Here is a 15,000-nt window from a genome sequence, read left to right as displayed (position 1 = left end):
CAGCCCTGCCACCGCTGTTTTGGGTTGTGTTCTCTAGTAAGAGTCTCTGCTGCCAGATTTGTCATGCGCTTTGAATCGTTTAGAAAAGAAAATGTGCAGAATTTCTTTCTTTCTCCCCCTTCCGGCCCTCACTCCTGTCAGATTACTGTGAGTTAGTAGGGAAACAGAGACAGCAATCTCACACGATCAATCTCAAACACATGTATTAATCAGGAGAGATGCACACTATCCGTCTGTGAGCCTACCTGAGGCATTCTGCTACTAACCAGAGTGTCCTGAAACACTATTCTACAGAGAAAACAGAGAGAGCTATCGTCAACCTGGACACACACACACACACACACACGCACACACTGAGACACACGCACACACAGAGCCGTCCGTATCTATTGATGCCAATCAAATCAAGGGATTCGTCTGATTCTACTGGCATCACACTATCATCATGAACCGGATTCGTGTCTGCGCAGTGATTTTAAAGTATGTCTTCAGAACGAAACGGCTCTGCGTGGCTACAGTGTTCACACAGTAAAGCACTCGGAAAGAGAGAAGGAAAGAGAGAGGAAGTGAAACCGAGAGACAGGAAGTGTCATACTTACATACAGTTCTGTAGCTCCATAAAACCCATCCTGGTACACCACACTGAGAGACAGAAAAACAAATGACAGCAAAAAGAAAAAGAAAGATGGAGGAGCAAGAAACAAAAGATTGAAAAAAATAAAATGGTCAGAGCGCCACCATGTGGTGATCGAAGGGAAAAAACAAAAGAAGGTGGCAGGACAGATGAAGACCACAAAAAAAAGAGAAAGTGAAAACATTAATTCACACACATGCAGTGCACTTGGTCATAAAACAGGGAAAAAATGCCACTTTGAACCCATCGAGAGACATTTGAGCCAGATTTACACGGCATTTCCCAATAAACGGGTCACACGTCGGGCAAAAATGGCATTTTTTGTCATTTGATTGCATGATTACGTCAGCTGGTCTCATTTTGTGAGCAGTACAGCAGAAGCAGCACACGGTCATGCAGCATGCAGAACACTGGAGGAACTCAAATCTGTGTGTGTGTGTGTGTGTGTGTGTGTGAGAGAGTGTGTCTGTGTGTAAGTGAGAGAGAGAGAATGTGTGTGTGTGTGTCTGTGTGAGTGAGTGTGCATCCGTCTGTCTGTGTGTGTGTGTGTGAGAGAGAGAGAGTATGGGCATGTTTTTGTGACATATCAGGACACATATATATAGAATATACAGTTTGTACAGTATAAAAACCATTATGTGTGTCTCTGTGTGTCTGCGTCTGTCTCTCTGTGTGTGTGTCTCTGTGTGTATGTGTTACCCGGGGTAGGCCTGTATGGCTGGCTGAGGGACCGCGGCGCGCACCGCTCCGTACACAGGCCGGCCTCGACCCCGCAGGTGATGTGCTCCTCTGAAGCTGGCGGCTGCAGCTGCGGCGGTGGATGCGGTGGTGGGATACGGAAACCCTGGAACTACAGCCAGACACACAGCCATTCAGGATTCACACTCGAACGCGTTAAAGATTAGTTCACTTCAAGAATGAACATTTCCTGATCATTTACTTGACCCCACGTCATCTTAGATGTTTCATGTTCATGTCTTTCTCTCTTCGGTAGAAAAGAAATTAAGGTTTTTGAGGAAAACATTTGGGATCCTGAAGCACAAAACCATAATGGTCCTAATTTTTTTTACTTGAATAAATAATCTTTCCATTGATGTATGGCTTGTTAGGAGGACAATATTTGGACGAGATTCAAAAAGATTTGAAAATCTGGAATCTGAGGGTGCTTCAAAATCTAAATATTGAGAAAATCATCTTGTTGTCCATACGAAGTTCTTTAGTTTTGATATATTTACAGTAGGAAATTTACAAAATATCTTAACATGATCTTTACTTAATATCCTAATGATTTTTAAAAAATGTATAATTGTGACCCATCTAATGTATTGTTGTCTATTGCTACAAATATACCGGTGACACTGATGACTGCTTCTGTGCTGCAGGACACAGATCAGGATTTTTCTCCATATAGTGGACTTCTATTGTTCCCAATGAGTTCAAATTAAGAGTTTATAGAGTTTTAAAAGGATCTACAGGATCCCAGTCGAGGAATAAGTGTGTGAGAGAGGAATCTAGTGAAACGATCAGTCAATTTCTTAAAAAAAAAAAAATAAATATATATATATATATATATACATACATACACTTTCCAACTTTAAAATCATCCAACATCAGTGTTTTACCTTTTTTGTTTTTGGTGGGGGCGTTTTATTTAGTCTTAAACACTGAGACGGTGCTTCCACATACATCACACATGGGCAGAGGTAGTGCAAGATGAGCATTTGCAAGAAATTATAAGAAAATTACCAACTGTTTCACTAAATCAGACCCTTATTCCTCGACTGGGATCCTGTAATTTTAACCCCATGGTGAACAAAAAAAGGAGAAAACTATAGTATATGGAGAAAAATCTTTAAAAGTTTTCCTCAAAAGCCTAAAAAAAATGAACATCTTGAAAATCAACAAGAACAAACTGATGATGACGAAAAAAATAGAGTTGATCTTCAAAAGCAAGAATTCTCCCTGCTCCTCTCGTCTCACGTGCTTCGTTCGGTGTTTACACGTCCACACTCACTTTCATTACTCTGAACTGCAGCGTGCAAACTTAAGAATAAACAGACGTACCGTTGACTGCTGCGGACACAAGTAAAGTTATCTTTATAGTTGACGTTCTTGGTGTGAACGGCCTTTAAAGTGTTGGAAAGTGGAAAATCTGTTTGCGTCTCACCTGCGTAGAGCTCCGGTGCGTACATCGCGCTCATCATTGGACTCAACTTCCACCCCGCTGAAGACAAACAGAGAGAAGAGTCTCAGATTAGTTAACAACTAACACCTGAACAATACCTGAGGACTGAGGTGAGCTGCTTTTACCGTAGGGCAGCGTGCTGAGGCCTTCTCCGTTAGCATACGGGCTAACCATCTTCTTATTGGTCATCACTCGAGCCGTAGCGTTGTTGACCTGTTCATCAGAGAGAGAACGAGCATCTGATCAGAGACACAGAGAACAGAGCGCTGGTGAATCAATCTAGAGCCGTTCTGATCCAAACACCTGCAGCTAACATCATTCAGTCACTCATTAACGTGAAGTTCACAAATCACTCCAATCCCAAAATCAAGATTTAAACAGTCATCTAGTAACATTTGATAATCAGTTCTTTGAACTAGATTTACAGCAGAAATTGTGGACTCATTGATATTCCCTTATATTGCTTCATGCATCATAAAAAACTCCCACTGATTTTCAAACATTCAACACAAAAACCCAGAAATCAATGTGGAAAAGCAAACGAAAAACAGGGCATTCAACTGCTAACATGGAGGAGAGAGATAAACAGAGAGAAACAGATCACACATGACAAAATCAATACACTGTGCACAGCTCTTAGCAAAATCACATTCAGCCAATTACAGTTCATTAACCAGAAACGAGCATGTCAGCCAATCAGCAAGCATCAGATGCAGCCTATGGACCAATCCAAATACTCTGCAGCCTAATCCCGCCCCCTCGTGAAAAAAAACACATATCAAGAGAGAAGGGGGGGATGTTCAGAAACAGAGGGATGCAGGAAAGAAAAAAAGAGCCAGTCGACATTCAATGAAACCACAAAAACAGGAGAAAAGAGAGAGAGAGAGAGAACAATCCACTCAATCAGAAACATCAAACTCAAAAAGCCATCCAGTTTGTCATGAACAAGTACACCAAAGTGCATCAAATGAAAGGAAGCCTGTGATTGGTTGTTGTCAGACCTTGTGAGGAGTGACGTAGTTTATGGGTGAGAGAGAAAGAGAGTTAGAGAGAGATGCATATGCTACATGTCACAATAAATGAAATAATGAAGACGGAAAACACCGGCAGGCATCAACACGCTTCTCTCACACGCTGAAGACCAATATGCAAACACAGTCACACACACACACACACACACACACACATAGAGAGAGAAAGTCCAAAACCAAAGACCAAAACAAGCTAGAGTCGCTCATCCTCACATGAATATAAGGGCAGAAATATCGTCTGAGGAACAATTTCGATGTGTGTGTGTGTGTGTGTATTTAGGGGCGTTTTTGGCTCATAGGCTGTTCAATAATCAGCAGATATCTGGGCCTGAACTGGTGGAAGCATGATGATGATGATGATGATGATGATGATGATGGATTAAAACAATCACAAATTAAATGGAAGATGCCTGTTGGGACCAGGCGCCATGACCATGTGAAGTGTGTTTATCACTAGAGAGAGGACTGTGGTGGAATCTTAACAAACCCAACAGAAAACATATCAGGTTACGAGTGTAACCATGGTTTCCTGAGTAGGGAATGAGACACTGCATCCTCTAGGGGTGCTATGGGGAACATCTCGTGTGACCCGTGTCTGAAGCATACATTGGAAAAACACCAACTAGTTGGCCGGCTACAGCCTCTGACATCACTGAAGCTCTGCGTCTGAAGCTTGCGTCCGAAGCATGGAAGGGAGCAAGAGGATGCAGTGTCTTGTTCCCTACTCAGAGAACCATGGTTACATTCGTAACCCGAGACGTTCCCTTTCAAGGGAACTTCGAACTGCATCCTCTAGGGGGTGCTATGGGGAACAGGGCTTTTACCAACTCAAGAATGGGCACAAAGCAACTGCACAAAGCCCTCACCATGTAGGATTTTAGAAAGAACGCAGAATACTAGCGTGCGAACTTACCACAGTGTCGATTTCAGAAAAGCAAAGACTTCACGTGCACACTTATCATAGCATGGATTTTCAAATACTGTTCTAAGGAGGGGCTCTCGTGGCACTCTGATAGAGCAGCTCATAGATGGAATGGTGCATCTCAAAACAGTATGTTTGAGAGTCATCATCTTGATCTGTGGAAATAACGCTGGAGTGCTCTGGGGAAAAAACAGAACTCAGAGAGGAGAACTCAGAATTCAGAGTAGCGCACTCATAGGCGACCCTTCCTGGAAAAGGGAAGCCCTGCTAAACTACCACGAGAATCGCCCAAATAGCCCCTCATGTTGAGGTAAGCGATGCTTGAGGTGTATAAACAAATACACACTGGCTGAATGAAGCCCAAGGAACCATGGTCTAATCATCTCAAGAAAGAGTCTTGTGTGCACACTTACCATTTACGTGGATTTTAGAAAGTGCACAAAGTGTTCATGTATACACTGACTCCATGTGGTTTTCAGAAAGAACACAAAGCTTAGCGTGTGTACCTAAAGGTTCCTAAGCATCGCAGAGGTGCTGAACTGCACGGAAGAGGCAAGCTCAAATTTTACAAACCTCGGACGAGGGGAGCATCAACTGAGGCAGCATATACAAGAAGACTTCTGTAACTGCCACCTCCACTTCCCGCTGGACACGACAGCACAACTAAGCGGCCAGGAGACCCCTCAGGGTGACCTGGCAGGACATTCATGAAATTCCCTGCAGTGCTGTGCCAGGCCTGATGATCCAGGAGGCTCCCGCAGAAACCTGTGATCTCAGCCACCTAATACCAGAACATGAAGCCGGATGGCTGGTGCTGACGAGTGTTTACTAAACACTGTAACTGAGCACTGCAAAGAAAACTCACAGAGTTTATTAGTAGAGACATAACCACCAGCAATTTAATACACATAACTATATACAGAAAGGGTTACATACTCACCCATCCTCCTACGCTGGAGCCCTGCTCAAGGGGCGCCACCTTTTAGTCCGGACCATCAGTCTGGTGGTTGCTATGAACATAGAACCAGCCAAAAACATTATAGGTCCAGCATAGGAGACTGTTATGCAAGAGGTTTCCACCTAACCTCGATCAGGTGGAGAGCTGGTGGTTACAGGGGAATTAGGAAGGGGAGGATAAAAGAAGTTAAAAATCCCTAAAGGGAACGAGTAGATACCTAGGTATCGCTCTAATTCGGATGAGAATGCTGCCTCATCTGGATCACATTCCTTAGGTTCTGCTTACCTCATCGCGACCCACGATTCCTCTTACCCTTACCCGCAGGTGGGGGAGGAGCGCGAGTCACGACACTAGCCTTCTGTGCCCGTCTTTGATCCTCGGATCGAGACGGACCAGGACCTCTATGTTGTTTGGGCTCAGACCTAGACGTTCGTCTGAAAGCAGTGGCATGCGCCTTTATCTCCCTGAACTTCTCTATCACTGACTCAATGGAAATACCGAAAAGTTCAAAAGGCAAAACCTAAGCATAAGGAAGAAAACCTTTCCTTTCTTCCCAATGTCTGCCAGGTTCATCCACAGATGTCTCTCCGCTACCACCATGGCCGCCAGAGTCCTGCCCATGGCAGAGGCGGCATGCTTGGTAGCATGGAGAGATCTGTGGTGCGGCACAGCTCAGCTACCTGATCAGGAAAAAGGCCTTCGCTTTTATTCAGGTCTCTTAATAGATCAGTCTGATATGCTTGAAGTACCACCATCGTGTGTAATAAAGCCACAGCCTGACCTGCTGCTGTGTGTGCCTTGCCATTTAAGCCAGATGCATTTCTGAAGGGGCTTAGATGGCAAAGAGGGAGCTTAAGAGAGGATGTCTCCCCTGCAGAAAGACAGCTCTTTCTACAGGGGCCATCCTCTCATAGCCGTTTTTGCGCATCGCCTCGATGTCGGCACAACTCTTATGCCGAAACCGACGGATGCGAGAAGAAAATGGCCTCTTTTATTTCTTTTTGATTTCTGTATGGAGATCAGGCAGAAATGGAAGGTTCAGCTGAGCTGGAGGGCTATGGACAGAAAGATAACGCTCGTCGAGGCAGCCTCATGGCGTCACCTTATTAGCGCACTTTCATGGCAATTATGACTTTGTTGTGTCACGATCCATAACCTCCAACAGCTCTACATACGCAGGGCAGGAGGATTGAGAAGACTCAGCCTCAGCTTCTTCACCATCCTCAAATATCTCCTGCTTTTCCTGGGTAAAAACCCAGCAGAGCACTAACCTCAGTATCAGAAAGGGTTAGATATATAACATCATCTTCCTGAGGCTCTCTCTCGTCCGCCGCCGCCAAGCATGAAAGGGAAATTCCCTCTCTAAACCACTCAGACAGATTCACCTGTAATTTTCACGAGCTCATTTTCCTCCGTCACAGCAGCGACGGGTCCTGAACCACGGGAAGCAGATGGCTGGCTGTCTTTTTTCCTTTTTTTCCTAGGAAAGAGAGACACTTTTTCATTGAAAAAACGCTCACAATGCCTCCTCAAAAACATTGCGTGCGTGCTCTTCACCCAAACAAATTACATAAAGATTGTGTGTATCATCAGGTGCCAAATAACGGCGACACGGATGCACACATTGTCTAAACTCTTGCTAGTCGTCGCCATGATAGACAGAGAAAGATAGCGCTTACAAGTTCTTTCAGATGCATGCTTCAAACAGAACAGTCAGTGAAGACGAAGAAGAGAATGACGTGTTCTCCCGGTGCCTGTTTATAGTCGCGCCGGTAGTGACATCAGAGGCTGTCACCGGCCAACTCGATGTTTTTTCAATGTATGCTTCAGACATGGGTCATGACGAAGAGTTCCCCATAGCGACCCCTAGAGGACACAGTTTGAAGTTCCCTTGAAAGAGAACCTCATCTGTCTGAAAGCACAAGAACCCACCTAAAACTAGATGAGCTCCTGCTGAAGGATTTCTATGATGACTTAAGGCAAGCACCCAGCGATGGTCTAATCTAGAGAACTGGACCAGCGTCGGTCAGCGTCTGACCTCACTCATGTTCAATCTTTCATTCTGCTAGAACAGCTTCACTCTTCTGGGAAGATCTTCCAGCAGATCTTGATCCTGTTCAGACTGATGAGCATCAGTGAGATCCGACGCTGAGGTGCAGATCTCTGCTGGTGCTTCAGATGATTCAGAGTTGGGTTTCACCAGCTGTTCTCAAGTCCTTACTAAAACTGGAAAGTAAAGTCCACAGCAGAGGTTAAGTAACTACTAGAAAGTTAGTAACTATGTGCTTAATTTAGTTCCTAAGGCAATAATACAACAGCAACCTTCAGATGTGAGAAGTTGCGTTGAAATGTGCTGTGAATCAGTTTATCCTGAAAAGTAATAATTAAATAACAATAGCTATTTAATATGTAAATGTCATTCAGAAACTGCATTGGAAATCAATGATCAATAAAATACTGATGCAAAAACATTTACGGAGTACAGTGACACATACTACACGGCAAACCTCAACCGGCAAAACCTCAACTGCTTCAATGTATCTGTCAACACATTATCATTATATACAGGTGCTGGTCATATAATTAGAATATCAAAAATTTTATTTCACTAATTCCATTCAAAAAGGGAAACTTGTATATTATATTCATTCATTACACACACTTATATATTTCAAATGTTAATTTATTTTAATTTTGATGATTATAACTGACAACTGAAGGAAAATCCCAAATTCAGTCTCTCAGAAAATTTGAATAATACTTAAGACCAATACAAAGAAAGGATTTTTAGAAATCTTGGCCAACTGAAAAGTATGAACATGAAAAGTATGAGCATGTAAAGTATGAGCATGTACAGCACTCAATACTTAGTTGTGGCTCCTTTTGTCTGAATGACTGCAGCAATGCGGCGTGGCATGGAGTCGATCAGTCTGTGTTACTGCTCAGGTATTATGAGAGCCCAGGTTACTCTGATAGTGGCCTTCAGCTCTTCTGCATTCTTGGGTCTGGCATATCACATCTTCCTCTTCACAATACCCCATAGATTGTGTATGGGGTTACGGTCAGGCGAGTTTGCTGGCCAATTAAGAACAGGGATACCATGGTCCTTAAACCTGGTACAGGAAGCATGAAGTGCTCTAAAACTTCCTGGTATACAGCTGTGTTGACCTTTGACCTCAGAAAACACAGTGGTCCAACACCAGCAGATGACATGGCACCCCAAACCATCACTGACTGTGGAAACTTTACACTGGACCTCAAGCAACGAGGATTGTGTGCCTCTCCTCTCTTCCTCCAGACTCTGGGACCCTGATATCCAAAGGAAATGCAAAATTAACATCATCAGAGAACATAACTGTGGACCATTCAGCAGCAGTCCAGTCCTTTCTGAAGCGAGACGCTTCTGACGCTGTCTGTTGTTCAAGAGTGTCTTGACACAAGGAGTGCGACAGCTGAAACCCATGTCTTGCATACGTCTGTGTGAAGTGGTTCTTGAAGCACTGACTCCAGCTGCAGTCCACTCTTTGTGAATCTCCCCCACATTTTTGAATGGGTTTTGTTTCACAATCCTCTCCAGGGTGCATTTATCCCTATTGCTTGTACACTTTTTTCTACCACATCTTTTCCTTCTCTTCATCTCTCTATTAATGTGTTTGAACAGAGCTCTGTGAACAGCCAGCCTTTTTTGCAATCACCTTTTGTCTTGCCCTCCTTGTGCAAGGTGTTAATGGTCATCTTTTGGACAACTGTGAAGTCAGCAGTCTTCCCCATGATTGTGTATCCTACAGAACTAGACTGAGAGACCATTTAAAGGCTTCGCAGGTGTTTTGAGTTAATTAGTTAATTAGCTTATTAGAGGGTGGCACCAGGTGTCTTCAATATTGAACATTTTCATAAAATACTTTCTTTGTATTGGTCTTAAGATATATTCAAATTTTCTGAGATACTGAATTTGGGATTTTCCTTCAGTTGTCAGTTATAATCATCAAAATTAAAAGAAATAAACATTTGAAATATATCAGTCTGTGTGTAAAGAATGAATATAATATACAAGTTTCCACTTTTTGAATGGAATTAGTGAAATCAACTTTTTGATGATATTCTTATTATATGACCAGCAACTGTACATCATCGACCAACTCTTATCTGATGCGACTGGCATCAAGATATTAAGACATCTACATCACGATTTTCTGTAGCTTTGAAACAACTTGCATTTTGAAAAGCACTTTTCAAATATAAATAAATAAAATGCATTCTATTTGACATGAACATGGAATGGTTTAGATTGGGTTCATGTTGAAGAGCCACTGAAAAAGTAATATTTTTCCTCCCCATAATGTTTTCTCTCTTAAAATCTAGATGTGTATGTCATCATCCTTATATACATCTAAAATTTGTAGGTGAAATATAAGATTATTGATGCAATTCAATCCATTAATTACTTGTCAGATGCTACTGTAAACATTTAGTGGTTATGTTTCATGCAAAAAATATTTTGCAGTGTGCACGTTGTAACTTTACGTTGCAGCTAGGAAACATTGCAAGTCATGCACAGCTGGTGCAAATGGATTCTGCTTCATTTATCTGTTAAAAGATTTGATCTTTTGCTTTGCGTCCATGAATTTCCAAATGAAAAGAGAGAAAAATTCACTGCTTCATTAAAAAAGGCACATGCTTATTACAAATATACACCTCATTGAATTTCCAGGACAAAATAACCTGTGTAATAAACCATACGTACGGTTATAGCGTGACACAAGCCTCTGGTCATAACGCCCAGCCCTAACGAGAGAACCACAGCAGAGAGACACGGAGGGATGGAGAGAGGGATGAGGGTTTAGTGTGAGTCTCATCAGCATGTGTTAATGATCATGAGAGCGATGGCGAGCGCTGGGGAGGGAATGTAATTTCTGTCAGTATCTGTGGTCCTTAGCGACTACATTAACATGATGATGATTTGATAAAGCTCTTTCCCCATGCCTCTGATGAACAGTGTATCAGGACAGACCTCAGGGAGGAGATGCGACTGCGCTAGCCGCCAACAGACGGAGGATGCGTTCGGCCAAACTTCACAACGAGGACGAGGGCTGCCGTCGTCTCCGCGAGGCCTCTAACGCATCTCTGCTCCTCCGAAAATAACAAGCTAATCAGTGCAAAAGAGCCAAAGAGCAGAGTTTGTAAAGCTGGGGAGGGCTGAGTCTAGATCTCAGGGGTTGAGCTGGTGGATTGATCAGGGATGAAGCCGTACATACACAAACTTACCATGAGCCAGGAAACGGCGTGACCACACGCGAGCAGTTACCGTGGAGACTGACAACAACAACAACACACAGAAATCGTCAAGGGAACAGAAAGGAAAAGGAGAAAATGAACAAGAAGAGAAAAACAAACCAAAGAGAAAGCAACAAAACTATGCCAAGAATGAGTGAACAACCAGAGAGAAGAGGAGAGGAGAGGAACATTCACACAAGAACAAGAACAGGACACATCTTCAGCTGATCAAGTCTGTCTGTAGGAGCGCATTCATCTGTGTCACAGAGGAGGAGAAAGGGACGGATGATTAGAGGAGCTCAAACACACACACACACAATTCATGAGTGTGAAAACGTGACCGAGTCAAAGCTACGGGCCAAGGTTGACATGGAAGTACGTCTAAGAGAGCAGTTAGTGAGGCTAACATGCTGAGCTGATGACATCACTCAGGGGAGGGGCCTAGACAGTGACATCAGAGGCATCTCAAACAGACACAGGGACAGGAAGTGATGCAACAGACAGGAAACACAGTGAGTGCAGAGCTGGACAGACAGACTGGCCAGAGAGAGAGAGAGAGAGAGAGAGAGAGAGAGAGAGAGAGAGAGAGACATGAGTGAAGAGCTTGATGACTGTGCATCGCTCTCTCCACAGATCTGCTCTCCAGAAAACAAACAAACAAACAAACATTAGGGTGTCATTACATACAACATCATAATATCATGGCAGATAATTCAACTTCTGTTAAAATGATTCAAATCAAAAGAATCTGACAGTGAAAACGATGGCATCCAAACAGCAAACAAATGAATCTGATTGGGTTATAAAGTGCTGCTGCTGCCCAGATTAAACCCGTCTCCTGGCGTCTGATGAATCTGATGTTCTGAAGTGACCAGACTCATGCTGCGCTCCATGCACTAACAGCCACAGACCCCGGGGGGCGCTGTAGAGCCACGGGGCAGACATCATGCATCTACACCAGGGCTGCCAAACTCCAGCAGATACACTAAGCAGAACATATGGACGCTTGCGTGTGTCAAGTCGCGCTAGTAACTGCATGCAGATACAGGTGCTGGTCATATAATTAGAATATCATCAAAGTTTATTTCACCAATTCCATTCAAAGAGTGAAACTTGTATATTATATTCATTTATTACACACAGACTGATATATTTCAAATGTTTATTTCTTTTAATTTTGATGATTATAACTGACAACTGAAGTAAAATCCCAAATTCAGTCTCTCAGAAAATTTGAATAATCCTTAAGACCAATACAAAGAAAGGATTTTTAGAAATCTTGGCCAACTGAAAAGTATGAACATGAAAAGTATGAGCATGTACAGCACTCAGTACTTAGTTGTGGCTCCTTTTGTCTGAATGACTGCAGCAATGCGGCGTGGCATGGAGTCGATCAGTCTGTGTTACTGCTCAGGTGTTATGAGAGCCCAGGTTACTCTGATAGTGGCCTTCAGCTCTTCTGCATTCTTGGGTCTGGCATATCATATCTTCCTCTTCACAATACCCCATAGATTGTGTATGGGGTTACGGTCAGGCGAGTTTGCTGGCCAATTAAGAACAGGGATACCATGGTCCTTAAACCAGGTAGTGCTAGCTTTGGCACTGTGTGCAGGTGCCAAGTCCTGTTGGAAAATGAAATATGCATCTCCATAAAGTTGGTCAGCAGCAGGAAGCATGAAGTGCTCTAAAACTTCCTGGTATAAGGCTGTGTTGACCTTTGACCTCAGAAAACACAGTGGTCCAACACCAGCAGATGACATGGCACCCCAAAACCATCACTGACTGTGGAAACTTTACACTGGACCTCAAGCAACGTGGATTGTGTGCCTCTCCTCTCTTCCTCCAGACTCTGGGAATTTACTTTCATCAGAGAACATAACTGTGGACCATTCAGCAGCAGTCCAGTCCTTTTTGAAGCGAGACGCTTCTGACGCTGTCTGTTGTTCAAGAGTGGCTTGACACAAGGAGTGCGACAGCTGAAACCCATGTCTTGCATACGTCTGTGTGTAGTGGTTCTTGAAGCACTGACTCCAGCTGCAGTCCACTCTTTGTGAATCTCCCCCACATTTTTGAATGGGTTTTGTTTCACAATCCTCTCCAGGGTGCGGTTATCTCTATTGCTTGTTCACTTTTTCTACCAAATCTTTTCCTTCTCTTCGTCTCTCTATTAATGTGCTTGAACAGAGCTCTGTGAACAGCCAGCCTCTTTCGCAATGACCTTTTGTCTTGTCCTCCTTGTGCAAGGTGTCAATGGTCGTCTTTTGGACAACTGTGAAGTCAGCAGTCTTCCCCATGATTGTGTAGCCTACAGAACTAGACTGAGAGACCATTTAAAGGCTTCGCAGGTGTTTTGAGTTAATTAGTTAATTAGCTTATTAGAGGGTGGCACCAGGTGTCTTCAGTATTGAACATTTTCACAATATTCTAATTTTCTGAGATACTGAATTTGGGATTTTCCTTAGTTGTCAGTTATAATCATCAACATTAAAAGAAATAAACACTTGAAATAAATCAGTCTGTGTGTAATGAATGAATATGATATACAAATTTCATTTTTTGAATGGAATTAGTGAAATAAATCAACTTTTTGATGATATTCTAATTATATGACCAGCACCTGTATAATGTGCATGTTTGAAATTTAATCTGGATGAAAAATACCTCCATACTTTTTTTTAATTTTTTTTTTAAATAATTTATATTTTCTAATTAGCAATTACGCCATCTAAAGAAAATGTATCCTTTTATTATTCTTTTAATCCTATCTTCATGGAAAGAACATAAGTGTCATACAATTAACAAAAAATATTTAAAAATGGTGTCTGCTTAAATTAAAAAGGAGTCAGAACGGAATAATAAATGCCTTTTATTTCACTGCAGCCCTGATTTATTGAGGGATGATGCACACTACGATCAGGCACGGAAGAGGCTCTTATAGTGATGGCCAGAAGACTCTATATTATCTCCATAATAAACCTGTGAAAGATGGATGTGAATTACTGTATTCTTTCCTAATCACACAGGTAGAGACAGATGGAGTGCAGCTTTACTAACACACCAGTGGTCAGTTACACATTACTGGACAACGGTCATTAAAAACATGACTCAGTGTTTCATGCAATTTAACCTTTAACCTAAAATGAGTTTGACACCCCTGATCCACACACTTGGTCCTAAACCAAACATCCCAATTAATTAAGAAATAAAAATGACTTCATTTGGTATTACAGCCTGAAGTGACAAAAAAAAAAGATAAAAAAATGAAAAGGAATTATTTCCCCCCGTCTATGAGAGACAAACACAAGGTCATGCAGGAGTTTAAGAACTATAAAAACACCCAGAACCCAGAACTGCAATACACTGGGCCTCACGAGGGGAACACACACACACACACACACACACACACACAGCAAGCAACAAGCTTCTCCTCGTCTCCCAGATTCACAGAACAATCTACAAATGCACTTAAAACAACAAATACACAAGCATCTGAAAGTGAGTCGTTTTCTAATCTAATCCGTAATAAAGATACAACACCAAAGTTGTGAAAGCATTCTGAATCATCAGTCCTCGTGTATCGGAAGAATCCAAGCAAATGTTTCACGAACAAAAAAAAGCCATTGAAATCAGGAGAAACGGAGACAGCATCAAATGCACGCATGTGATTGGCTAACTGTGAGCATGCTCCGTACAAAACAGATCATCAACTTAAAGGGAAATAACCACATGCTGTTAATAACCAACACTCCAATCCAAAAAAACAGCCGAGAAACAGAACAACTACAGATTCTAAAGTGGACTGCAGTAGAGATGCACCATGCATTGCTAAGCTCACACAGACAAACACACACACACACACACACACACTTCCCATAATGCAGCACACACAGAAGCCGTTCAGCACACATTCGGTCAGTAAAGGTGTTAAACGGACACATCAGGAGGAGAAAGAGACTCACCTCGATCTTCCGTCCCTCCACGATGGTCCCGTGGAGG

The 15,000-nt window shown here is 42.6% G+C and overlaps 1 protein-coding gene and 1 long non-coding RNA gene across 2 annotated transcripts in view; both read right to left on the bottom strand.

Annotated features, from left to right (window-relative positions):
* LOC132160439 (RNA binding protein fox-1 homolog 2-like) overlaps window positions 1–15,000 on the bottom strand; it is a 42,699-nt gene that overhangs the window by 6,264 nt on the left and 21,435 nt on the right. The window contains exons 5-9 of the mRNA XM_059570121.1: window positions 14,964–14,996; window positions 2,945–3,032; window positions 2,802–2,858; window positions 1,334–1,484; window positions 600–642 (exon numbers count right to left, since the gene is read on the bottom strand). Coding sequence (XP_059426104.1) covers window positions 600–642; window positions 1,334–1,484; window positions 2,802–2,858; window positions 2,945–3,032; window positions 14,964–14,996 — 372 coding nt within the window. The remainder of the gene's footprint in view (window positions 1–599; window positions 643–1,333; window positions 1,485–2,801; window positions 2,859–2,944; window positions 3,033–14,963; window positions 14,997–15,000) is intronic.
* On the bottom strand, window positions 7,287–10,734 carry LOC132090992 (uncharacterized). Its single transcript, XR_009422112.1, has 3 exons — window positions 10,475–10,734; window positions 8,053–8,100; window positions 7,287–7,956 (listed from the first exon to the last, which is right to left on the bottom strand). It is a non-coding gene; the product is annotated as an uncharacterized LOC132090992 (long non-coding RNA).

The sequence above is a fragment of the Carassius carassius genome, chromosome 17 (assembly GCF_963082965.1).
Source record: "Carassius carassius chromosome 17, fCarCar2.1, whole genome shotgun sequence".
Lineage (NCBI taxonomy): Eukaryota > Metazoa > Chordata > Actinopteri > Cypriniformes > Cyprinidae > Carassius > Carassius carassius.
The sequence above is the reverse complement of the archived record's forward strand: the minus strand, read 5'-3'. Positions and strand labels throughout refer to the sequence as shown.